Here is a 27,282-nt window from a genome sequence, read left to right on the forward strand (position 1 = left end):
ATACATGATATTATGGTGTACTGTCAGCACTATATTATTATTTTTTTAATATTTTTTTTACTTTTTTTTAATCGGCATTTTTTTTATAACTTTTTAGTTTTCGGGGGAAGAGTTTTTATGAGACTGTTTGGTAAGACCAATAAACAAACTAATTTATAAAAGTAATAAGGGAAAATAACATATTAGTAAAAAAAAAAAAACTAATTTTACCCCGAGGAAAATAATAGCCGAGTCTTTATTAAAATAACATCGCTTTGTTCGGTAAAAATAACGAATGACTGATAAGCTAGCTGATAACTTATAGCTGATGAGTGATGACAGATAACTTATAGTTGATAAAATAAATGAAGTGTTTATAAACAAATATAATAAATGTGTTTACATTTATCATATAATAATTTTTTATCCATATAATATAATAAATATTTTGAGATGCATGGGAGGGACGATGTAAATTGCATTTTCTTCAAATTGTCGACGTGATCAAAAGTAAAACGTTTGCCTGTACCAAAAAAAAAGTTTACCAAAAAACCTGTCGAAAAAAATTATTTGCCAAATAAAATATAACGTTTTGTAAAAAAAAAAAGTATAAGTAAAACAATAAAAAAAAAAAAACAGAATGTCTGGTAGAAGTATGTCATATTCAATTATAAAAAATAATAACTATAAAGGATAAAATTGGATTTTAGATAAAGTAATAAGGGTAAAAATTGAAGAAAACGTGATAACCTATAAGCTCAAAAGCTATTTAAAATTGCATATAGAAAATATTATTAAAATAGGTTATAAGCTCATGGTAAAAAGAATATTACCAAACAACATATCTTTTAACTTATAAGATATAAGAAGTGAACTATAAATTAGTTTTTTTTATTGGTCTTGCCAAACAGTCTCATAAAGACTCTTCTTCCGAAAACCAAAAAGTAAATATATATATATATATATATATATATATTGCTGATTAAAAAAAAATAAAAAAAAATTAAAAAAATAATGATATAGTGCTGACAGTACACCATAATATCATGTACTACGTTTAATCCAATGCATAAGGTGCCTTGTGCATGGTGGGAGACCCAGGAGCCTTGTGCATGCTAGCCAGCGCCTTGAAAGGAAGGTGGTTGGAGTTTGCGGATAGAAGAAATGTGAGGCAACGAAAGAATAACAGTACATGGACGAAGTCAAGACTTCAATTATTGCGGATAGACGGACTATAATTGAAGAGCGCTTTCGTGTTGCATTTTTATAAGCCGTTTATTACAAGGTTTTTCTAAAAAAATAAATAAATAATTTATAAAAACAATTAATTTTAAAATTTAAAAATATGGCTTCTATTTGATTCAATAACTTTTATAATTTTTTTTTATAAAAAAAATAGAATCTAAAAATAAAAAAAAACAGCTACAAATGAGAAATTACTAGGACTAGCTTCTTAAATAATATATTTTTGTTCAAAGTGTTAAAAAGTGGAGATTATTTTGTAATTAAAAAAAAATAAAAAACATTTTTACATGTTGTATTCAAACAAACTAAAGATTATATTGTATAGTCCTCGACTCCCTTTGAGTTTAACTCAGTGGGTAGGGACATCGTACTATATGTGCAAGAGTCCGGGTTCGGACCCGATACACTATACTTATTCACCTTTAAGTAGGATTTTCTAGTCACTCGACTACTTAATAGAAAAAAAAATTATATTGTGTAATTAAAAAAAAACTAAAGATTATTTTATTGAAAAAAAGTGATTTTTATTACAATAAACAAACACAAAATAAATTTTATTTTTTTATAAAATCTCTAAAAATTAATCTAAAAATTATTGAATATAAAAATCACTATTTTTAACAAACAGAAAAGAATAAATTCTAAATTCATTAGTCTCTCATCGATGTAATCTCTAAACTATCTTATCTCCTAAATCTTTTTTTTTTACAACCAAGAACTGATATCATTTCATTATTCAAACTGAGTATAATATATTAGCCAAGACAATGCTGCCTTAGTTAGTATATGAGCAACATTGTTCGTTTGCCGCTTAATAAACTTAACCTTAAAATTTGGATTACATAACAATACATTATTAATACAACATATAAGAGAGCTAAACTCGGAATTACCAATATGTAAATGATGAATTGCATCCACTATGCTTTTAGAATCCGTCTCAAAGATAACATGAGACATGCCTCTTTGTACCAATATTTTCATTGCTTCTAGTAAGGCTATGGACTCTCCTTCTACAATGGAGCAACTTCCATCCATCCAAGTAGTTTCCGCTAGTACGAACCGACCCATATGATCACACAAACACCAACTCGTGCTAGTCTTTTTTATTTTGGTACATCCAACCCGTGCTAGTCTTATTGAGCTGTTTGTGGAATCCTGCATCGACATTGCAGTTAACTTGCATGATATATAGCAGGTAAATAAAATATTGCAATTATTAACTTTTAACCACATCATCATCTTTGTAATAGAGCCATTCAGTTGCTCCTCTCTAAGATGCCATCTTCAGAAAATCATATGCACTTGGCTCTTCACTATTTTCCGCATCAAGTTATTCAAGCTTCTGTTTCTACCTTAATTTCTTTGCCAATATGAAACTTAATTTTTCTCTTCTTAACCTTTAATTTCTTTCATTATAATTCAACTAGGTAATCTGGTTTATGAAATATGTCAATGCAATGGTAAAAGGTTGAAAGTAATGTATGCAAGTTCTGTCTCTATTTGTGCTGCCGTGACATTCAAAAAGATGGCGATCTTTTCTTAATATCAGTATGTGTACTGTCGTGATTTTTGCTACTAGATCAAAAATTAAAATGCTGAACAATAATGAAGATTTGCAATACTTAGTATGTCTAGTCTATGATTTGACATAGTATATTAGTTGGATTTAAGAAAAATGAATACCGCCAATGGCATGTAAAAGAAACGAAAAGGACCTAATAATGTGTTACTCAAGTAGATATTTCGTTACGGCTTTATAACCTCAAAATTGAAACAAATAATAAGCACATGATTTCCCCTTATAAGTATATACAAAACATATGTCCTTCTTTCCTCCATTAAAATATTGCAACACATGAAAGAAGGGAATCCCATTTATAACAAATGTATATCCCATATTCCAATAAAAAATTGCTCAAACATTTATCTCTATGCTGGTATCAAGCATAAACATGTACCCAAGCTTTTTGCAAGTCTTGTAAAAACACTTTTATTGAGCTTTTGTGATGGCTTCATTTTCATGCTAGGTGGTGACTGCACCTTCACTTCCGGTGACAGATTGGTTTTAACACCAGTTGATGCCTCCACTTTCACATTAGGTGATGGTTGCATGTTCACATCAGGTGATGGCTGCATGTTCACTTTGTCTGATGGCTCCATTTCCAGGTTAGTTGATGGCTCAACTTCCATAATAATCGATTGTTCAAATTTCGTAGTATTGGACTGGTCATAAATTAGATAGACAGTTGTCTCCTTAACAATCAATCCATGCCCAAAAACTACAAAAATCTCAACAATGTCACTAGGTCCTAGATTTGATGTTAAACCTTTCCAATCTTCATCATTAAAAGACATTAGTGTGTCTCCCTTGCATATTTGGATTGTGAATTTTGTGTAATTAATGATCAAGACATTAGTAAGACACTCAGCTGCTCGGTTTTCAGATGTTGATGAATAAACAACACGTAAAATTGTTCCCTTCATGTGACGATCAATATCCTCAGGAACTTGAAAATATACCGATGGTCCTTCACATGTAGGCTAACCAAGAAGGATAGCTTCATAGTTTGAATAGCATAATTACATGATTAACTAAGCATATGCTTATGATACAGGGACTAACAAACAATGTTTGGAGCAATTTTTTCCTTCCCGGTGGCAATCATGCTTCTTTCTTAGCCTATACAGGTGAAGGACCTTCAGCACCTTTTCAAGTTCCTAAGGATATTGATTGTCACATGGAGGGAATAGTCTTGCGTGTTGTTTATTCATCAACATCTGGAAACATGGCAGCTGACTGTCTTACTGGTGTCTTGATCATTAATTACACAAAGTGCACCATCCATTTTTACAAGCGAGACACGGTCATGTCCTTTAATGATGAAGATTGGAAGAATGTAGCATCAAATCTAGGACCTGGTGACAATGTGAAGATTTATGTAGCGTTCGGGCATGGATTGATCGTTAAGAAAACAACTGTTTATCTGATATCCGGCCAGCCAATTATTATGGAAGTTGATGATGCTAACATGAAAATGGAGCCATCAGAGGAAGTGAACGTGCTTCCGTACCATGAAGTGAAGGTGCAGTCACCACCTATCATGAAAATGAAGCAGTCACAAAAGCCAAATAAAAGTATATTTACAAGTCTTCCAAACAGAATGAGTGCATTTTTATGCATGAACAGTTTTTGATTGGACATGTCTTGAGCAATCGGAGAAGCACTTTGATAAACAGATTTGATCTTGACCATGCCTTTTCCATAAATGGATTTCCTTGTATCATGTTGGCAATATTTTTATGGAGGGAGGAGAGACAACCCTTCGTTTCATATATATAAAAGGGGAATGTATGTGCTTACTATTTGTTTCAATTAATTTGGTTATAAGGGGAATCAACTTGAGCGAAAATGTATACCAACTCGTGTAAGGCTTTGTGAAAAAGGTGTTGACTGTCCTGCTCATTGTGTGCTGTGTAATAGTAGGGATGAGGAGAGTATGCATGTTTTTTTTTCTCCGTTACTAGTGGTGTCTTGAACAGATGCGCTTTTGGGGCTTCTGTGGTTTCAGTTACGGATGTGGAAGCAGATATTTCCACCGCGACTTTCAAACTACTGCAACAGTTAAATGCAGCTGATTCAGCTCTGTGTGGCTGCATATTATGGAGTATTTGGAAGCAATGGAACAATAAATTTTGGGATAACACGGCGGATGAGCAGAGTTTGGTTTTTTCAAGGACTCAAGGATTAATTCAGGACTGGACAGCAGTGCACGAGGCACCTAACACCTCTGGTTCGGTACAGTAGATACATAATGATAAATGGCAGAAACCAGCTCCGGGGCAGTGGAAATGTAATATCCAGGCCTCCTTTAACTCTTGGTAATAAAGTTGGGCTCGATATGTGAATTAGGGATGAGTTTGGTAGTTTTGTTTTGGCTAAAACCGGACGGTTTACACCCATTTGTGAGCTGCATGTTGGTGAAGCACTTGGGCTGCTCTCAGCTCTCAATTGGTTCATGAGTTAAACCTGGGACCTAATATTTGAACTAGATTCGAAGAGGGTGGTGAACAGCTTTTGTTCTTCCAAACACGATGTCACAGTTCGGAGCCATCATCCAGCAATGTAAAACTGTCTTTTCAAAATTATATGTACACTCAAGTGTAGAATTTGTGCAGAGACAAACAAATGAGGATGCTCATAGTAGCTAAGGTGGCCACATCCACAACTAGTTTTCAAATTCTGGTTGATATACATGACTGTATTGAACACATATTGATTAATGAAATGCAATAAATTTATTTTCGTAAAAAAAAAAAACTCAAATTTTCTTCGCTTGAAATCTTAATTTCACATCCTATAGTGAAAGAGAATTGAGTAGAACCTTATTTGCACCACTTTTAAAATAAAGGACTAAAGTTGCTATAAAAAAATTGAGGGACCAAAATTCCACATTAGTATAATACCCAAACTAAAGGGACTAAAAGTATAATTAAGCTTAAAAACATGAGGATTCACTCATTAGTATTTCAATATAATTCAAGCTTCTGTCATCCTCAGAAAATCATATGCACTTGGCTCTCCACTATTTTCCTCATTATGTAATTCAACCTTCTGCTGCTACCTTCCTTTCTTTGCCAATATCAAATTAACTTGGTATTCCTCTTCTTCACCTATAATTTCTTTATCTTTCATTATAATTTGACTAGGCGATCTGTTTTATTGAATGTCAATGCTATGTATATGAAAGGGTTGAAAGTTAAATGTCTGAGTTATGTATCTCTATTTGTGTTGTAGTGTCATTCTCAAATATGGCAAGCTTTGCTTACTATGGATGACTCTGTAGGGGTTATATCAGTATATTTTCAGTTATAATGAAGATTTGAAATACTTAGCATGTCTAGTCTGTGATTTGACATAGTAAATTAGTTGGATTTAAGAAAAATGAATACTGCCATTGACATGTAAAAGAAACGAAAAAGACCTAAAGTTAATGTGCTCAAGTAGATATTTCGTTATGGCTTTATAACCTCATAAACAAATAGTAAGTACATGATTTCCCCTTATAAGTATACAAAACATATGTCCTTCCTTCCTCCAAGAAAGAAGAGAATCCCATCCCATTTATAACAAATGTATGTCCAATAAAAAATTGTTCAAACCTTTATCTCTATGCTGGTTTCAAGCATAGACATGCACCCAATGTTTTTGCAGATCTTGTAAAGATACTTCTATTGGACTTTGGTGGTGGCTCTATTTTCATAATAGGTGATGACTGCACCTTCACATCAGGTGACAGATCCATTTTAACACCAGTCGACGCTTCCACTTTCACTTCAGGTGATGGTTGCATGTTCACTTCAGGTGATGGCTGCATGTTCACTTCAGGTGATGGCTCCATTGCCAGGTTAGTTGATGGCTCAACTTCCATAATAATCGATTGTTCAAATTTCGTAGTATTGGACTGGTCATAAATTAGATAGACAGTTGTCTCCTTAACAATCAATCCATGCCCAAAAACTACAAAAATCTCAACATTGTCACCAGGTCCTAGATTTGATGTTAAACCTTTCCAATCTTCATCATTAAAAGACATTATTGTGTCTCCCTTGTATATTTGGATTGTGCATTTTGTGTAATTAATGATCAAAACATTAGTAAGACACTCAGCTGCTCGGTTTTCAGATGTTGATGAATAAACAACACGTAAAATTGTTCCCTTCATGTGACGATCATTATCCTCAGGAACTTGAAAATATACCGATGGTCCTTCACATGTATAGGCTAACCAAGAAGGATAGTTGCTGTCGGGAAGACAAAAACCACTACAATCATTGGTTGTTGATCCCTGTATCATAAGCATATGCTAAGTTAATTTTATAATTAACATTAGGGAATTAAATTAAGCATAAAATCTTGTGTTTATTAGTGAGTGACGCCTCTCACCTTATAAGACGGTTTTGTAGGATTAAGAGTCCGTTTGGATTAGCTTATTTTTCAGCTTATGCAATATAAATTAGGTTTTATGCTATTTTATAAGTTCCCACTAGTGAAAATTGTATTTTTATAAACTGTTTTATCATAAACTAATATACATAAAAATTTATTTATTTGCATAAATTGTTTGAATAAGCTCAAAAATAAGCTAATCCAAATGGGCCCTAAGTTAGACTAAACACAAATTTTAAGAACTACAAGCTATCTTCGAATATTTATTATTCTCTAAAGGTAATGCAGCACCGTTTTTTTCGAGTTGTCGTTTCCAAGCCAAACTTTTGAATTGATTCATAGAGATTTTCATATCTCCATCATTATTTAGTTTCTGCTTTTCTTTATTGACTTTATTCTGTTGCATTATTAATTATTGATGTTTTGACTGATTTTTCTTGTCATACTTCATACATGATATACTATAAGGTCCTTGTCTGAATGTAATTAAATACTAAAAAACAAGTGAAAATGTACATATAAGTAAAAGATTAAGAGAAATACAAACATTATAGATACAAACATTAAATAAAAGAAACAAAGACAAGAACATATGGATGCAGAACAGAGATGGAAAGTTGAAAAAGAAAATGTATCCATATATTTAGGAACCATCACTTTCAAGAAAAAAATGCAAATGAAAGATTGTCTCATGTTCTCTTAAAGATCAGGAAAGGAGAGAGGGTTGTGAAGGAACCTGTGATATGCTCTTACTAAGAGTGTTGATGACCATGTGGCAACTTCTCATTCCAATCAAAAGCGATCTCAAAGAAATGTTACTGATTTGTGATGGATGTGATGCTGTCTCAAACTTGGTAAAACTTACATCATATAGATCATCAAGAAAATTTCCTAATTCTTGAGTCAATTGAATCACCGAACGGCATTGAATCCAAACACTTCTAAGTTTTGAAAGGTTTCTAAGCATTGGTGGTTGATAGCCCATATTATTGCTCGTTACATCCAAGGAAACTAGTGACAATGAATTACCTTCAAATGGAGAAACACGGGGTAAGGAATTTCTGGTTGGTGACATCCAAGACCAAATGAGAGACGGAAAAACATCACGTGATAAACCTTCATATCCACATAGAGATATATATCCAATGCTTTTCAATCTTAGTATTGAATAGGGAACATCTTTTATAGATGTATCGTTTGCAATCAGCGTTGTCAAGTATTCCATTTGCCCTATGTCTTCTTCCAACTTGTCGATCTTTGAACAACCAGAAAGTATCAGAGTTTTCACTGATGCCAATTGATAGACCTTCCTTGGGAGATTACTAAGACTTGTACAGTCCTTCAAATTCAACAAAAGTAGATTCTTGAGATCTCCAATGGAGTGGTGTACCTCAGACAAATTTGGACAATCCTTCGCAATAAGCTTTTCTAGATTCGGTAATTTTGAAAAATCAGGTGTGTTTTTCAAGTATCTCGAATGACTGACATTGAGAATTTTTAGATTATCCAACAACTGCAAGAAGATAAATATTCAAAAGAAAATTTAGGTAGATGAGAACAAATACTACTTCCATAAACCATCGAATTTGAAACGAAAATATTATACCTTGGTTTCCTTCCACACTTGTTTGATACTGCTGTATTTTACGTCAATAGAAACAAGATTTCCCTGATCAAATTCATCTGGTATATAGTTGAAGCTAAATCCTTTCCAATGAATCCATCTCAGTTCTTTGGAGAGAAACCGATAATCTCCAACGAGGACAGCGTGATCAAGTTGTAAAAGTCTCAGTTTCTTCATCTCCTTGAAAGAATCAGTACTTAGTACAACTTTACTGTTTCTCTCCACCTTCAAAACCAATCCCTCTACGGTTTCTGTTCCCTAAATGTGAAGGAAAAAAAAAAAAAAAACAGAAAATAAGGATTCTATGATCTTGATAAGATTATGGAGGATGATAAAAAGTTTCAAATTTATTCTGAGAAAGTTCTTACAGTATGTTTTGTCAAAATATCATGCACATCCTCACGAAACCACAATCTACTACGCTTCCCCGGATCTTTTGTTGAACTTTCACGAACTATCTCTCTTCCCATGTCTCTTATTAAATCATGCATTCCGAGCTTGTTGTTCTTTTCAATTTTTACAAGACTCCGCTCTACGAGGACAGTTATTCCAATATTTGCATAAAGTCCACAACCATTTAGTATCTCTGTAACATCAGCTCTGTTCTTGCCAATAAAGAAACAACATATGTCAAGAAATATATCCTTTGATATATCATCCTTTAAACCATCATAGCTTATTCTCAGTTTCTCTTGCACTTGATCATTCGGAATTCTCTCTAATTTTGAGATTACACTTTTCCATTCTTGTTTTGTCCTCTCATATAAGTAAGAACCGAGGACTTCAAGAGCAACCGGTAATCCTCCACAATAAGCAACTACGTTTTTGGAGAGTTTGTGGAAGTCTTTCATGGGACTAGGTTGTCTAAAAGCATGCCAACTGAAAAGCTCAAGGGACTCGTGTTCGTCCATTTCCTCCATTCTACACACATAATCAACCTTAAATAAATTAAGTAGGCGTACATCTCTTGTTGTAACAATTAATATACTTCCTGGACCAAAAAATTTAGGATTTCCACATAGCGATTTTAACTGTTCAAAAGTGGTCACATCATCAAGTACAACGAGTGCCTTTTTCCCCCGGAATCTTTTTTCAATTTTAGTTGTCCCTAACGCAATGCTATGTATCTTCGTCTTTGTTTTCAGGATATCTGAAAGAAGTTGTTGTTGTAAATGAATAATCCCTCTATTTTCCTTTTCACAGACTTCTCTAACATTTTCAAGGAAACTTCTATCGGTAAATTTGAGATGAATTCGATTGTAGATAGCTTTAGCTGTGGTTGTTTTACCGGATCCGCCCATTCCCCATATCCCTATCACACACACTTTCTTTTGTTGATTTTCAATAAAGGCAGTAACTTTTTCCACACGGGGCTCTAATCCAACTGGAAATTCGGTAATAGACAAGAAGGTGCTGTCAAGTTTTGCCAAAACATCCTCAACAATTTGCTGCATCAGTTCAAATTCACTCCTTGGATGGTAATAACAATTATAAAACAGAGTGAGCACACATTGAGAAAGACTAAGTTTCTTAATCATCAGGAAAATAGTTTTTTCTTTTTTTTTTCTTATAAATTATAATAGTGAATGGAGGGAGTAAAGTCAAAATTTTTACATATAAGCTATAAGCTGTTTTCATAAACTATCCTCGAGAGCTTATGAAAATAAGCTGAAAATTTTCATAAGCTTTTTCCATCATCCCTCATAAGCTTTTTCATAAAAGTTATTATTTTAGAAAAAACCAGTGACAAACGGATTCAAGCTCAAATAAATCAATCTAAACAGACCAGAGTAAAAGAATATTCATATATTGTGGAAATCTATAAGCAAGAAAGTGTTGATTTAGCTACCTGCATTTAGTGACATCCCAACCAGACAAATTAGCAGCTTGAGTGAGTGCACTCCTCCAAATGAGCAGCTTTGGTGAGTGCAACTTAGCAGTAGCCCTCAAAGCCTTTCCAAAATCACCTTTCTGGTGGCGAACAACCGAAGGATCAACATCATAAAATACAGGAATAACCAATTGTCCATGAGTTATGTGGCACTCTATGACTTTTTGCAGCTCATTAAGACACCAACTAGATTCAGTGTAGTTTTTGGAGAAAACAAGGATAGATATACGAGACCCTTGTATTGCTCTCAATAGTTCAGGTCCAAGTTCTGTTCCCTTGTGAAGCTGGTGGTCAAGGTAAGTGTTGATTCCTGCATTTGTGAGGGCAGCATGCAGATGAGAAACAAAGCTTTGACGTGTGTCTTTCCCTCTGAAGTTGATGAACACGTCGTGTATCCATGGAGGATTGAAAGAAGAAGAAGAAGAATAACCCATTAATCTGTAGGTAAGAAGAAAAAGCACAAATGGAGAAGAAAGAGTAACAGGTTTAGTTGATTAAGTCTTTGTAATACGATTCCTTTCTTCAATTATTATTCATTTTCAAAAAGATCAATCATGAATCATAACCACACACTCATAAGCAGTCATATGCCAAAACAATATTTTTTGCTAAATTGCACTTTTGACCCCCTGACTTTTATAATAGCACTTTTGGCCCCTAACTTTACAATTCACTGTTTCCTCTTCTTTCAAGTGTATAAACAGAAGAAAAAAAGGGACATTACTAGGGGAAACATACATAAGCATGATGAAACAACTTCTTAGTGTCACACAAGATGAATGAAAAAATATATAAATGGTAATCACAGTGACAGTATCATAGTTACATACCATAAAACAAATTATAAAGTGGTTAAACAAATGATACACATAATGTCAAAAAAAAAACCAAATGATAAACATATCTAAATTCAAAAGGGAGGTGCTAATTTCATTTTGGTATAGTGCTCTTGGAGTCTCTTGTAATTCAAATTGAATTCTTGTTCTTTCTTTTCGAGGTGGGAAGTTTTCTCAAGGATTTCCACAGCTTCTGAGGATATACTTTTGATATCTTTCATAATGTCAACACTTTTTTCGTGACATTTCGAACAAGTATCTATCAAGAGAGACTTTTCTTGCTGAAGCTTATTTACTTGCTCCTTAAGTAATTGAATTTGTGTTTGTATATCCTCAATTTGAATATTTATATCTTCGATTTTATACTGGTCAGCATAAATTGATTCAGCTAATCTCTTTATTTTGTCCTTGGAAGCCTGAAGTTTAGAAATTGTGTTTTTGCGGTTCAATTCAAGCTCTTGAAGAGAATCGGCATTATCTCGACTATCATCAATGATGATTGCGGCTTCATCGAAGATTTTAGTGAACTCATCAAGACCCAAAACTTGTTTTTCAGACAGTTCATCGACCCTATCATTGAGTTCAAATAATAAACCTTTTACCTTTTCTCGACGGTTTGTGTCATTGGGCAGATAATTCAAAAGGTTACTTGAAAAAACTAGAAGTCTTAAGTCATCAAGCAGTGCATTGATCGGTACCCTCTCAGCTTGAGTAGTTTCTGCTTGTTTTGTAGATTGTGAAGTCTTTGACGAAAAACTGAGTTCACCAGAAAGGAGTTTCTCCATCATGGCTAGAGGATCCTCTTCAATAAGTTCCTTGTATTTAGAATAATCAACTAGTGAATGTTCATAAACTGATTCTTGTTTAGAAGAAACCTTTTCTACATTTTCTGTTGCACTTGGACCCTTTGAAGCGGAGGATTTACTTGTGATGCTTTCATTTACCTTCTCTTGCTTCATTCTTGGTGATGTTAGAGAAATTATTGGAGTTGATTTAGTTGAAGAACCTTTTTCAAGAACTTTTTTCTGTGGTAAGCTATTGATAAAATCAGACGGAACTTTTATGGCATCTGGTGCCTTACTCTTCAGTGAAGGTAGTGTTTGTTGAGGATTTTCAATCTCCTGATAAGTGAATAAAAATAATCAACAATAAGAAAAAACAAGTAGATCATATAATAACTACATTCTTTTTGTGTTCTTCAATTAAAACTTGCCTTTCTCAAAGAATCCGACTTTTCCTTCGATGTGATAGGGGGGACAGATGAAGCAGAATCACCATTGCTTAAGTGATCACTCTGCAAAAAATATGTTAGTAAATATGGGAATGGATGTACATAGATACATAAGAGTTCGGAAGTATAGTATGTTAGAAGCAACAAATGCTAAGTTAAAATACCTTATTCACCTTCCTAGAAGGTTTAAAAGGTTGGAGGCTTTCATATTCCTCATCAGAGTCCACCCTAATTGTCTAAACAAGAAAATATGTTGAAAATATTAGACTATAAATATTAGGCTTAATTAGTAAAATGGTCCCTTAAAGACATTTTTAGTTTCAGATTGGTCCCTTAAAGAAAAAAAGGTCCAAATAGGTCCCTTAAAGAAAAAAAAGTCCGAATAGGTCCCTTAAAGACATCTCCGTTAATCAGTTTGGTCCCTAAAAAGAGGTATAAATAGGACCAAACTGATTAACGGAGATATCTTTAAGGGACCTATTCGGACTTTTTTTTCTTTAAGGGACCTATTTGGACCTTTTTTTCTTTAAGGGACCAATCTGAAACCAAAAATGTCTCTAAGGGACCATTTTACTAATTAAGCCTAAATATTAGCATTTGTAGTTATTTTACACTATTAGTATGAGGTCCATTGAGCAAGACCGTTAGGTTTAAATTTATCGCTATTTAATCAAGTTAATTCTAGTATTGTAAACACAACTTTTGAAATAATATTCAGAATCTATTTTTCAATTCTGCAAAAATACACGAGTAAAAGGATGAAATAAATTTATGAAGAAAAATAAAGGAAATTTACATTTGATGTATTCTGTTTTAGTACCTGAGGGTCTATCCTGTAGATAACATGTTTTTCTGAACTTTCTTGATGTTCATAGTTGTTGCGCTGTACTTCCTCTTCAGCTGATGGCTCCATTTTCACATTAGGGGACACTTGTACTCCCTCGTCAGCTGATGGCTCCGTTTGCACATGAGGCGGTGGCTGTACTTCCTCTTCAGCTGATGGCTCCATTTTTACATTAGGTGACAGTTGTACGCCCTCATCGGCTGATGGCTCTGTTTGCACATGAGGCGATGGTTGTACTTCCTCTTCAGCTGATGGATCCATTTTCACATTAGGTGACACTTGTACTCCCTCATCAGATGATGGCTCCATTTGCACACGAGGCGATGGTTGTACTTCCTCTTCAGCTGATGCCTCTGATTTCACATTAGGTGATGGTTGCATTTCCACTTCCTGTAATGGCTCAATTTTTGTCTCAGTCGACCGGTCAACTTCCATAGCATTTAAAGGCTCGATTTCCATAGCATTTGAAGGGTCATATACTAGATAGACAGCCATCTCCTTAACGGTAAATCCATTCCCAATAGCTACAAAAATCTCCACATTGTCACCAACTCCTAAACTTGATATTACACCTTGCCAGTCTTCATCATTGAACGACCTTACCGTGTCTTGCTTGAAAATTTGGATAGTGAATTTGGTGTAATTAATGATCAACACACTAGCGAAACAATCGGTTGCTAGATTTTCATGTGTTGACGAATAAATAACACACAAAGTTATCCCCTTCATGCAACAATCATTAGCCTCAGGCACTTGGAAAACTACAGAAGGTCCTTTGAATGTATAGGCTAACCAAGAAGGATAATTGTCACCGTGACGAAGAGAATTACTAGAATTGTTTGTCAATTCCTGTATCAAGAACATATGTAATTCTAATTATGCTATAAAATGGACACTTCTAAAACTATAACACTTCTAAAACTCAGTAATTGTGAAAAATTATGTAGTTACCTAGTTCTTGTTTGTAGTTATCTACTAAACATTCTTTAAAAAACAAATGTCGAGCTAGTGATTTGTACTGTGTTATAAGAAGATCCAACAAAAAAGGACTAAACCCGTGTATAATAAATATAATAAACATAGAGTATAGACATTAGTAAATAAATGTAATGAAGATAAAGCTAATAAAAAATTATATGTAGAAAAAATAAGAAAAAAAGATAATGATCTAAACATTTACTTCCTTTCTTTGTTAAATGTATGACCTTAATAATTCTACATGCTCTCTTAAGTAATGATAAGTAGCAGTAAAAGTTGGAGGATAGAGAAGGAACCTGTGATAAGCTCTTCACAAGAATATCGATAACAATGTGGCAACTTCCGATTTGAATCAAAAGAGATCTCAAAGAAAGATCCAAAACTTGTGATGCATGTGATGTTCCCACTTCAGTAAGACCAGCACAATATAGATCATCAAGAAATCTTCTGAATTCTTCTTTCAGTTGAATCTCTGAGTCACATTGTACCGAAACAGTTCTAATTTTCGAACGTGATTGATAGACCAAAGCCAAATCATTACGCTCTATATCCAAGGAAACACGAGACATTGGCATGCCACCAAAAGGTGGAATATGTGGTAAGGAATTCATTGTTGGTGACAACCATGACCTAATGATAGAAGGAAAAACATCACATGATAATCCTTCATATCCACATAAGGATATATATGCAATGCTTTTTGATCTAACTAACGAAAATGGCACTTTTTTGACACCAGTATTTGCTGCAATTAGTGTTCTCAAGGATTCCATTTGCAATATATCTTCTTCCAATTTGTCAATATTTAAACAACCAGAAAGGATCAGAGTTTTTACTGATGTCAATTGATATATCTCTCTTGGGAGATTGCTAAGACTTGTACAGTCCTTCAAATTTATCAGAAGAATATTCTTGAGATCTCCAATGGACGAGTGTACCTCGGATAAACTTGGACAATCCTTCATAATGAGCTTTTCTAGGTTCGGTAATTTTGAAAAGTTAGGGGTGCTTTTCAAGTACTTAGAATGACTGAGATTTAGGATCTTCAGTCCCACAATCAACTGCATGAAAATAAATATTTTAAATAAAATTAGAAAATAAGATGCAAAATGAAAGAGTATCAAAATAACAATTCTAATTAACCTTTGATTTTAAAAGGAAAATCTCTTGTCATATATATGTACCTGCGGCTTCTTCCAAACTTGGATAAGATTGCTGTGTTTTAAGTCCATAGCAACTAGATTTTCCTGATAAAAGTTTTCTGGTATGTATTTTAAAGGAAATCCTTGCCAAGAAAGCCATTTCAGGTGCTTCGGAAAAAACTGATAGTTTCCGATGAGATCTACATGATCAAGTTGCAACAATCTCAATCTTTTCATTTTCTCAAAAGCAATGGTATCGAAGGAAACTGTACTGGTCCTTTGTGACTTCATAACCAATCCTTCGATGGCTCTTGTTCCCTGTGGTGGCACACAGACCATAAAATAAAAATGAAACCTTAATTTGTTTTTTTGGAAACTAAACATCAACGCATAAAACTGCAGCCTAAGCCAAAGCATATATAACATGAAGTGATTATGAAGACACATGAATGGAAATTTATATTAGATTTTTAAGATGGACAATATAAAAAAAACCTATGTAGAAAGCAATAGAAAGGAAGGCTTAAGGTTAAGCTGTATTCCACATAATTGATTTTTTATATTGCATCTTTAACAAAGATAAACACTTGTGAGATAATGAATCCCACTATTTTCCGCCAATTGATGGGAAAAGTACATAACATATAAAAACAAATCTTTGATGATCGTTAAGGAATACTTAAAAAAAAATCAAAACACAATGTAGAGAAATTCTTACGCTATGGTTGGTCAATACATCAACAACATCTTCATGGCACCACAACCGACTACGCTTCTCAGGCTTCTTAGTTGAACTTTCACGAACAATTTCTCTCCCCATGTCTCGTAGCAAATCATGCATTCCGAGCTTTCTATTCTTTTCAATTTTTATTAGACTTCTCTCTATCAGCACTGCTATTCCAATATCAGCATGAAACCCACAACCATTTAATATCTCCGTAACATAAGCTATATCCTTACCGATAAAGAAACAACAGACATCAAGAAATATATCCTTCTCCATACGATCCCTTAAACCATCAAAACTTATTTTTAGTTTTTCATGGATTTGATCATTGGGTATCTGTTTTAGCTTTGATAATACACTGTTCCACTCTTTTATTCTCCTGTTGAATAGGTAAGATCCAAGGACTTCAAGAGCTAATGGTAGTCCACCACAATAAGAAACTACATCTCCTGAGGGTCTAAGGGAACCTTTAGTTGGACTCTCCGCCTTAAATGCATGCCAATTGAAAAGTTTAACGGACTCTGATGAATTCAATCCCTCTACTTTATAAATAAAGTCAACTTTAGTGATATTAAGTAGACGCACATCTCTTGTTGTTATGATTATTATACTTCCCGGACCAATCCCATTCCGATTTCCGCATAGTGCATCTAACTGCTCACACGTACTCACATCATCAAGTACAATAAGTGCTCGTTTTGTGCAAAGTCGTTCATTGATCATAGCTTTTCCCCACTCAACACTATGCACCTTTATATTTCCTTTTTTGAGGATATCTGAAAGAAGTTGTTCTTGTAAATTGATTGGACCCCGATCTTTCCCCCAAACTTCTCTAATATTAGCAAGGAAGCTTTGATCTTCAAATTCATACCAAAGATTATTGTAGACAACTTTGGCAATGGTGCTTTTGCCTATCCCCCCCATTCCCCAAATCCCTGCTAAACATACTCCTCTTGTATTCTGTCTTAAAAACCGAATCATGCGTTTTGCACGCGATTCTAGTCCAACAGGATAATCTGGGATAGGTAAGTATTTTTTGTCTAGTGTTTGCAAAACTTGGGCAACAATTTTCTTCACAACCATGCTTTCATTACTGCAACAATAAATATAATATTTTTCAAAAGACAAAAAATGACATAAATAATGAAAGATTAAAAACTTCTAATCATTAACTGACATTTGACTCAATTTGCAATCAAGTCAACCCAACACCCTTAATCAAGTTCAAAAAAGTATAACTTTATACTCCCTCCGGTCCTTAATATAAGAGAGACTTTACTTTTTAGATCCGTTGAAAATCTAATGTATCTGGCCTATAATATGACCAGATACATTAGATTCATACATTAGAAAAAATAAAATTTTTCCTATATTAAGAACCCAAGGGAGTATAAAAAGAAGACATTTACCTGTAATTAGCCATATCCCAACCAGCCACATGCGAAGCATCGATGAGTGCTTCCTTTCGTGGATTTTTCTGGTGATCCACATTACGGGCACGGCTATCACTTTTATTGGTAACTTCTCCAAAAGTTTCTTTAGCATATTGACGTATAAACGAAGGGGTAACACCATAAAATACAGGAAAAACAACCTGACTCGTATTGTCGTGGCATTCCATGATTTGTACCAGTTCATCAAGACACCAATTAGAATGAACATAGTTTCCTGAGAAAACAACTATGGCTATTTGAGAACCATGAATTGCTCTGAATAATTCTGGTCCAAGCTCCTTTCCCTTTCTAAGCTCTTCATCATCAAGAAAAGTGTTGATTCCAGCATTACACAGTGCTGCATAAAGATGAGAAACAAAATTGCCACGAGTGTCGGGTCCCCTGAAACTGATGAACACGTCGTACAACCATTGGGGATTGGATGTTGAAAAAGATGAAGAAGGATTCATGGGTCTATGAATATCGATCAACCACAGGAATTGAAGTCAACGCTGACAAGATTAGATAAAATGTACAACAGAAATGTAACAGATCTGTTTGTGATTTTTTTAAGATTAAAAGATACAAGTATTTTTTTGTTTTTAAAATAAATAAATTGGACCATGTCCTGCAAGTTGCAAGTGTAGCTCAAATGGTAGCTATCAGGGACATAATTGGAGTGGTTGAGGTTCGAACCTCGGATTTCACATTTCGCCACAATTTCTCCACATTTAAATGTACGAGTCTTGCCACTAGGCTACTTGACCAAAAAAAAAAAAAAAAGTTGGACGATTGATTTTAACTTTGTTTGTTATATATATATATATATATATATATATATATATATATATATATATATATATATATTTAACGGCTAAATTACTTTGTTTGTTATATTGATTGTTTTCGTTAATTTTTCTAAAAAACGTTAACTTTACTCCCTATTAATTGTTATATTTGCGCATAAATAATTTATTTACGAGTTCATACACCTTTCTTTTAGATTTTTTCAATCAAGTAGAAGACAATTTGATGTAGTTTTTATTTTATTTTTTGTATTGCGAAATTTGAATTGTGTTTGTATAAACTAATTATATTTTTAGATTTAAGTAATTCATAAAAGAAAACAAGGGACATTACTAGGGGAAAACATAAATAAGCATAATGAAACAATTTCTTAGTGTCACACAAGATGAATGAAGAAAAATATAAACACAATACCAAAAGTTTTTCATTTAACTTAACATTGTTACAAAACTATAATTCCCAGTTACATATCACAAAGAAAAGACAAAATGGTAATCATAGTGACAGTATCATAGTTACATACTAAAGTGGTTAAACAAATTATAAACAAATCCAAATTCAAAAAGGAGGTGCTAATTTCATTTTGGTATAGTGCTCTTGGAGTCTCTTGTAATTCAAATTGAATTCTTGTTCTTTCTTTTCGAGTTGCGAAGTTTTCTCAAGGATTTCCACAGCTTCTGAGGATATACTTTTAACTTCTTTCATAATATAGACCCTTTTTTCGTGACATTTCGAACAAGTATCTTTCAAGAGAGACTTTTCTTGACGAAGCTTATTTACTTGCTGCTTAAGCAATTGAATTTGTGTCTGTATATCCTCAATTTCATGATCTATATCTTGGATTTTATTCTGGCCAGCAGCAATTGATTCAGCAAATCTCTTCATCTTGTCCTTGGAAGCCTGAAGTTTAGACATCGTGTTTTTGTGGTTCACTTCAAGCTCTTGAAGAGAATCGGCATTGTCTCGACTACCATCAATGATGATTTCGGCTTCATTGAAGATTTTAGTGAGCTCAACAAGACCCAAAACCTGTTTCTCAGACAGTTCATCGACCCTATCATCAAGTTCAAATAATAAACCTTTTACCTTTTCTCTACGGTTCATGTCGTTTGGCAGATATTTCAAAAGGTTACTTGAAAAAACTAGATGTCTCAAGTCATCAAGCAGGGTATTGATTGGTTCCCTCTCAACTTGAGTAGCTTCTGCTTGTTTTGTAGATTGTGAAGTCTTTGACGAAAAACTGAGTTCACCAGAAAGTAGTTTCTCCATCATGGCTAGAGGGTCCTCTTCAATAAGTTCCTTGTATTTAGAATAATCAACTGGTGAATACTCAGAAACAGATTCTTGTTTACAAGAAACCTTTTCTACATTTTCTGTAGCACTTGGACCCTTGGAAGTGGAGGATTTGCATTTACTAGTGATGCTTTCATTTACCTTCTCTTGCTTAACTGTTTGTGATGATAAAGAAATTACGAGGGTTGAAGCATCTTTTTCAAGAATATTTTCCTGAGGTAATGTGTTGATAAAACCAGAGGGGACTTTTATGGTGTCTGGTTCCTTATTCTTCACTGGAGGTAATACTTGTTGAGGATTTTCAATCTTCTGAAAATGAATAATCAACTATAAGCAAAACGAATTAGGAGACCTTATAACTAAATTAATTTGTCTTGCTTAATAAAAACTTTTAGAATCACACACACACAAACAAACATGCATGCGCACATACCTTTGAGGAATCCAAAGAAAACTCAGGAATTTGGAATTTAGGCTGAGTTTTCTTTTTCTCTTGATTAACATTAACAACTTTAGGGGAATCCTGCTTTAAAATGGTAAAAGAATGAGAATGATGAAGTTAAGAGGAGGAAGCAGTCAAAAGAATAAACAAGTACCTTCATTGGATTTTTAAAGGATGATTTTGTTTCCTCATAACTATTAACAGAATCTTCTGCCACTCTTTTCATTTGAGATTTTCTACTTCTTCCATCAGGAGCTTTTGATCTCCTTTCTTTTGAGTGCTTAATTTTTAGTTTCTTAAATGTTGGGGTAAGAATATCTCCCAAGTCTTCCCACTCTTTCTCATTTGAATACTAGATACATAAGAGTTCAGAAAGTAAAGTTAGAAGCGATGAATGCTAGTGTCTTTGCCAGAATACGTTAAAAGTACCTTATTTACCTTCCTAGAACGTTTCAAAGGTGGGAGGCTTTCATAGTCTTCATCAGAGTCCACCCGAATTCTCTAAATAAGAAAATACATGTGTAAGATGAAATGAAGTAATGACGAAAGTAATGGAAATCACCTTTGATGGTTTCTATTTAGTACCTGAGAGTCTATCCTGTGGTTAACTTGTTTTTCTGAAATTTCTTGAAGTATATATTTGTTGTGAACTTTAGACAATTCCCCTGACATTGTCTATATAAAATGTATTATTTCAAAGAAGGGTTCAAAAAAGGAAATCAAATTGAAGTGCTTATGAATTTCAGTGCAGTCCTTCAAAAACTAGTTTCTTTGATGACTTCATTATTGTAAATTTGTAATCATCATCCCAATTCTATTTGTGTTTTTTTTCAAGGATAATAATATATACTAGGGTACTTTCATCTCTTTAGGGACTTTGGGCTTTTAAGACAACAGTGAAATGCAAATGGAAAATAATTTCATGTTCTCTTAACTAATAATAAAGATCAGAAAAGGCGAAATGATAAAGAAGGAACCTGTGATATGCTCTCGCCAAGAGTATTATTGATCTTTCCGTGGCAACTGCTCATTTTCATCAAAAGTGATCTCAATGAATAACTCGAGCTTTGTGATTCATGTGATGTGTCTTCCAACACAGTAAAATTTACATTGTATAAATCATCAAGAAATGTTCTTAATTCTTGAGTTACTTGAAAGTACAAGCGGTAGTGAACCCAAAATCGTCCAAGTTTTGAAAGGCTGCTAGGATTAGGTGATAGATATCCCGAATTATCGCTCTCAAAAACCAACGAAGCTAGAGACAATGACACGCTTCCAAATGGCGAAATATAGAGTAGGGAATTCATGGTTGGTGCCATCCAAGACCTAATGAGAGAAGGAAAAACATTGCGCGATGATCCTTCAAAACCACATAGGGATATATAAACAATGCTTTTTGATCTAACTATCGAAAAAGGCACTTGTTTGACCCCAGTATTTGTTGCAACTAGAGTTGTCAAGGATTCCATTTGCACTATATCTTCTTCCAATTTGTCAATTTTTGAACAACCAGAAAGAATGAAAGTTTTCAATGATTTCAATTGATAGATCTTCCTTGGAAGATTTCTAAGACCTGTACAGTCCTTCAAATTTATCAAAAGAACATTCTTAAGATCTCCAATGGAATGGTGTATCTTGGACAAACTTGGACAATCTTTCATAATGAGCTTTTCTAGATTTGGTAATTTCGAAAAGTCAGGGGTGATTTCCAAGTACTTGGAATGACTGAGATTGAGAATTTTTAGCTTATCCATCAACTGCAAGAAGATAAATATTTAAAACAAAAATCAGTAAATAAAAATGGTGGCAACAATTACTACTGTCATCAACTTTTTGTTTCAGAAGAAAATGATAGTATCACACCATGGTTTCTTTCCACACTCGTTTAATATAACTGTATCTTAAGTCAACAACAACTAGATTTCCTTGATAAAATTCACCGGGCATATAGTCTCCTGTATATCCCTGCCAATGGAGCCATCTCACTTCTTTAGAAATATACCCAAAATCTCCAGTAAGATCAACATGATCAAGTTGTAAAAGTCTTAGTTTCTTCATCTCCTTGAAAGAATCAGCACTGAAGCAAACTTCGCCGGTGCTTTGGGACTTCAAAACCAATCCTTCTACAGTTTCGGTTCCCTGTATGTCAAGAAAAATTATAGATAAGCAAGGTGAAATATTTTTATTTTCTAGTAGAAGCTGATACATAAATCTGCAGAGTCATATGATCATACATTCAACAGTTTTCAGGAAATATTTATAAGTGCAAAAAAAATTCAGGAACAGTTAGTCATATGATCTTTATAAGAATTTGAAGGATGATCAAAGTTTGAAATTTTATAAAGGGAAAGTACTTACGGTATTTTTTGTCAAAACATCATGTACATCCCCGCGAAACCACAATCGACTACGCTTCCCAGGCACTCTTGCTGAACTTACGCGAACAATTTCTCTTCCCATGTCGCGTAGCAAATCATGCATTCCAAGCTTGTTATTCTTTCCAACTTTTACGAGGCTTCTTTCTATGAGAACAGGTATTCCAATGTTAGCATAAAGTCCACAACCATTCAGTATTTCTGTAACATAGGCTATGTCCTTGCCAATAAAGAAACAACATATGTCAAGAAATATATCCTTTTCTGTATCATCCTCTAAACCATCATAGCTTATTCTCAGTTTCTCCTGTACTTGATCATTGGGAATTCTCCCTAATTTTGACAGTACACCTTTCCATTCTTGTTTCGTCCTCTCATATAGGTAAGATCCAAGGACTTCAAGAGCAAGTGGTAATCCTCCAGAGTAAGCAACTACATTTTTGGATAGTTTGTTGAAGTCTGCACTTGGTATCGGTTGTCTAAAAGCATGCCAACTGAAAAGTTCAAGTGACTCCTTTTTATCCATTTCTGTCATTGTACAGACATAGTCAGCACTAAGTAAATTAAGTAGGCGTCCATCTCTTGTAGTAACAATTAATACACTTCCCGAACCAAACAACTTAGGATTTCCGCACAGGGCTTTTAATTGCTCAGTCGTGGTCACATCATCAAGTACAACAAGTGCCCTTTTTCCTTTAAGCCTATTCTCAATCAGAATTGGCCCAAATGCAATGCTATGTATCCTCTCTTTTGTTTTGAGGACATCTGAGAGAAGCTGTTCTTGTAAATGAATAATGCCTCTATTATCCTTTTCGCTGACTTCTCTGACATTTTCTATGAAACTTCTATCCACAAATTTGCGATGGATTCGATTGTAGATAGCCTTGGCTGTGGTTGTTTTTCCGGATCCTCCCATTCCCCGTATTCCTATCATACAAACTTTGCTTGATTGCTTTTCAATAAACTGAATCATTTGTTCCACACGAGATTCCAATCCAACTGGATATTCAGTAATAGACAAGAATGTCTTTTGTATTTTTGTCAAAACGTCCTCAACAATTTGCTGCATTAGTTCATCTTCATTCCTTCAAAAATAAAATTTATAAAACACACAAAATGAACATCAATTATGAAAGAAAAAAAAATGAGCATCAATTATGAAAGATTAAAGCTCAAAAAACATGGAGTGAATCTTGAATTTATTCCTGCAAAATTGTTGGGATCAGACAATTTAGCCTTAAAATTAGCAATGCTTCAATTACATTAGTCCTTTTGTATGTATCAATTGTTCTGAAAAAGGACTAATGTGATTGGAAATATTCGACCATTTTGTATTTCTTTTTGTTTCATAAACAAGTTGTCTCGCCTTAGGCGTTTCAAAAAAAGTTGCCTCATCTTAGGATTAAATTGATGATTCACTCGGGAAAAATATAGTTCTATCTATCTTATTCTAAAAAAGTTGTCTCTAATGGCATGTGGAAGAATTTCAGACCTATGTTACCTGCAATTTTTTCCACATTCATACGATCTCGTGCATAATCTTTACTATAATTCGTCTCTTTCACAAAATAGATTGTGAATTTCTTATCGTTATTAATATTATAATTATATAGTTCTTGTAGTTAATATACTACTAAAATTTGCTATTTAAGGACTGACTCGGTGACCAAAATAATTCAGTCTCCCTAGCAACTGATTTTTTATCTGCAAAATGTGACTACCGGACAGAACAGTACAAGACAGAACTACACATGACAAATTTTGTCTTGTACCATATTTGGTGGACAAAAGGTTATTTTGGTATTTTAGAAAACTTGTGCAGAGGACAAAAAGTTATCTCTTGGTTCAGTGGGGGACAAAAATCTATGTTTTTGTCTGGTCCCTTAACCCCTAGTTTGTTTGGTCCCAGGAAGATTTTTCAAATCAAACACATTATAGCTGAAGTTGTCATGTCCAGTCCTTTATTTTTTTATTAGATAAAACACACCCTAAATGATTTTGTGATTGATTTAGAGACCAATTTGACAATTTGTCTCTAAATTGATGGGTAGGGCTCTGTTTGCCAACACCACATTTTGACTTTATAGTTTAGCTTATTTTTACTATATTCTTTCTCCCAATTTGACCCTTGACATCTTATTTGAAAAAAAATAAAATTAATTAAACATATCTTTTTTATGTCATTCGAACCACTAATTTTATTAAATACTATAAATTTAATCAAATATCTTATTCGCTATAGCTAAAAGCTATCTTATAAGTTATTCGCTATAAGCTCATCTGCTATAAGCGAGCTTCTCAACTATCCGCTATTTTTTTTTTTACAAAACATAGCTTAAATTAGAAGTGATATTGCAGTTTTTACCTGCAATTGGTAAGATCCCAACCAGACAAATTTGAAGCTTGAGTGAGTGCAATTTTCCATCTAGACAACACATATTCAACAGCTTCCCCTTCAGAGTATCTCTTTTCTGCAGTAGATCTCAAAGCATTTCCATAAGCACCTTTCTGATGACGAACAACGGAAGGATCAACATCATAGAAAATAGGCAAAACAATCTGACCATAATTTCTTCGACATTTCATGATTTTTTCAAGTTCGTTAAGACACCAACTAGATTCAGTATATGTTTTGGAGAAAACAACAATCGAAATGTGAGAGTCTTCTATTGCTTGAAGAAGTTCTGATTCTAGCTCTGTTCCTTTGTCAAGCTGATAGTCAACAAAAGTGTTGATTCCAGCATTTGAGAGTGATGCATGAAGATGTGAAACGAATTTGCTGCGTGTGTCTTCTCCTCTGAAGTTGAGGAACACGTCGTAGAGCCATTGATGATTGGGGAATGATGATGATGACGACGACGACGACATTGATTTGAAATTGAAGTCAAAGTTTAGAAGAATATGCAAAATTTGCAGAAATGCAATGAAACTTGCATTGGAACCAAGAGATCATTTATTACTTTGTCCAATCCGCGTTAATTTGGAATAAATTTTTCTGTTTTGTTTCTTTGTCCCGCCGCCACACGTTTGAACAGTCTTCACTCACTGATATATCACTTTTGGTTCAATCCGCGTTAATTTGGAATTCAATCAATTACTAGAACTTCGACCCGTGCGGTACACGGGTTTAATCTGTTTAATTCGTAAAACGGTGAGAACTGGACAGAATAGTACATAACAAGATAATACAGGATAGAACAAAACTGTTACGGAGAGATAGAGTGATAATATTTTTATAATCGAAAATAAAATAAATATTTTCGTATTTTTTATAGTTCTACTGTGGATAAAAAGTTGTCTTGTGTTCAGTGGGGAATGATGATGATGACGACGACATTGATTCGACATTGATTTGAAATTGAAGTCAAAGTTTAGAAGAAAATGCAAAATTTGCAGAAATGCAATGAAACTCGCATTGGAGCCAAGAGATCATTTACTACTTTGGCCCAATCCGCTTTAATTTGGAATTAATCAATCATACCACATACTACAGTATGAATTTTTCTGTTTTGTTTCTTCCTCTCGCCGCCACGTTTGAACAATCTTCAATGCCAAAATAATTGGGCCATTTGACAACTTCATATATTAATAGTAGTTTAATACTGACAAGAGTAGGAATAGTCAAAATAATTGGAGTCACATGCAGTCACCTATCATGCCATGGATTTAGATTCTCGGAAATTACCGAATACGTGGAGTCATGTAGTCACAACTTTCTGATTGTCTGAATAGTCTAAAATTTTAAGACCGAAACTTTACATTTTATAAAATCAAAATGTTTCTTTATTATGGATCATCCTATCAAGATTAAATGTTCAGGAATTCATAACTGTACGACTCCACGCGAATCATGTCATTAGTGCTCATGATCACCATTGATTACTTTATTACATTGTTTAATAGTATGTTGGTATTTAGCATGTGTAATAAATTAAAACAGATTTGCTTATAAAAAAAATAAAATAAGATTGTGGGAAAGATTTAAGATGAGTAAAAATATAAACAATCATAACAATAAAAATAAAGATAATAATGACAACTGAAATAAGTTGAGAAGATGGTTAGGTTATTTCGAAAGGTAACTTGATGTTATATTCCCTTGTAATTTTTTATTTTTTTGGGTCTACGACGAAGTAAAAGATTGAACTCATGACATCTAACATACTGATATCAGTGGGATATAGAAGCAACACAAACAAACTTCACGCAGCAAGAAAGAACATAGGAAGAGAGAATTGTTTTAACACTACTATTATGATTTAGAAACTTATTATATAACAATGCTTGATACATGCCTTTATATAGGCTTTTAATTCTTAACCATTAAGCTAACAATCTACTACCTATTAAGCTAACAATGAGGCAAACGGTAGAGAGGTGATGGCGGTGCCTCTTTCATTTTCTTGAGGTCCAATAGAAAACTTTCTTAGTGGCCAAGCATATGTTTCAAGTAGCTTCTCAATGTAACCAAAATATAGTATTAGG

The 27,282-nt window shown here is 33.8% G+C and overlaps 3 protein-coding genes and 1 pseudogene across 5 annotated transcripts in view; all 4 read right to left on the minus strand.

The window, feature by feature from the left end:
• The window catches only part of LOC123923837, a 31,705-nt gene extending 30,524 nt beyond the window's left edge, over positions 1–1,181 (minus strand). Inside the window, exon 1 of the mRNA XM_045976580.1 lies at positions 1,116–1,181. The gene's annotated coding sequence lies outside the window, so the exon portion shown is untranslated. The remainder of the gene's footprint in view (positions 1–1,115) is intronic.
• Positions 1,182–2,916: 1,735 nt separating this feature from the next.
• On the minus strand, positions 2,917–4,048 carry LOC123922729 (annotated as a pseudogene).
• A 2,162-nt stretch (positions 4,049–6,210) lies between these two features.
• LOC123923840 (disease resistance protein RUN1-like) lies at positions 6,211–11,239 on the minus strand. Of its 3 annotated transcripts, none has more exons than XM_045976586.1 (5): positions 10,648–11,239; positions 9,167–10,268; positions 8,781–9,056; positions 7,911–8,687; positions 6,211–7,073 (listed from the first exon to the last, which is right to left on the minus strand). In XM_045976586.1, the coding sequence occupies exons 1-5, from the start codon at positions 11,121–11,123 to the stop codon at positions 6,396–6,398; spliced, it is 3,309 nt and encodes a 1,102-aa protein (XP_045832542.1). In that variant the 5' UTR covers positions 11,124–11,239; the 3' UTR covers positions 6,211–6,395. The 3 variants fall into 3 exon arrangements, with proteins under 3 accessions (XP_045832542.1, XP_045832543.1, XP_045832544.1); XM_045976587.1 differs by having other exon boundaries at positions 9,167–10,265; positions 10,648–11,202; XM_045976588.1 differs by having other exon boundaries at positions 9,167–10,246; positions 10,648–11,191.
• A 226-nt stretch (positions 11,240–11,465) lies between these two features.
• Positions 11,466–25,866, minus strand: LOC123922730. Its single transcript, XM_045975424.1, has 17 exons — positions 25,163–25,866; positions 22,781–23,882; positions 22,286–22,561; positions 21,400–22,179; positions 21,008–21,097; positions 20,861–20,923; positions 20,577–20,774; positions 20,414–20,506; positions 19,249–20,307; positions 17,857–18,380; positions 16,439–17,540; positions 15,763–16,038; positions 14,875–15,639; positions 13,577–14,449; positions 12,921–12,992; positions 12,739–12,819; positions 11,466–12,646 (listed from the first exon to the last, which is right to left on the minus strand). The coding sequence occupies exons 1-17, from the start codon at positions 25,663–25,665 to the stop codon at positions 11,600–11,602; spliced, it is 8,904 nt and encodes a 2,967-aa protein (XP_045831380.1). The 5' UTR covers positions 25,666–25,866; the 3' UTR covers positions 11,466–11,599.
• Positions 25,867–27,282: the final 1,416 nt, after the last annotated feature.

This window comes from Trifolium pratense, linkage group LG4 (assembly GCF_020283565.1).
Source record: "Trifolium pratense cultivar HEN17-A07 linkage group LG4, ARS_RC_1.1, whole genome shotgun sequence".
Classification (NCBI taxonomy): domain Eukaryota; kingdom Viridiplantae; phylum Streptophyta; class Magnoliopsida; order Fabales; family Fabaceae; genus Trifolium; species Trifolium pratense.

Bases quoted from the DNA above. Each gene is read 5' to 3' on its own strand.
- LOC123923840 (XM_045976586.1), bottom strand. From the start codon at position 11,123: ATGGGTTATTCTTCTTCTTCTTCTTTCAATCCTCCATGGATACACGAC. The intron at 8,688-8,780 runs GTATAATATTTT...ATCTTCTTGCAG, and splicing joins AAGTGTGGAAGGAAACCAAG to TTGTTGGATAATCTAAAAAT. The intron at 7,074-7,910 runs GTTCCTTCACAA...CTTATGATACAG, and splicing joins TTAGTAAGAGCATATCACAG to GGATCAACAACCAATGATTG.
- LOC123922730 (XM_045975424.1), bottom strand. From the start codon at position 25,665: ATGTCGTCGTCGTCGTCATCATCATCATTCCCCAATCATCAATGGCTC. The intron at 23,883-25,162 runs GTAAAAACTGCA...TTATTTTTGAAG, and splicing joins TGGGATCTTACCAATTGCAG to GAATGAAGATGAACTAATGC. The intron at 12,647-12,738 runs GCAAGTTTTAAT...TTCACTTATCAG, and splicing joins AGTCGGATTCTTTGAGAAAG to GAGATTGAAAATCCTCAACA.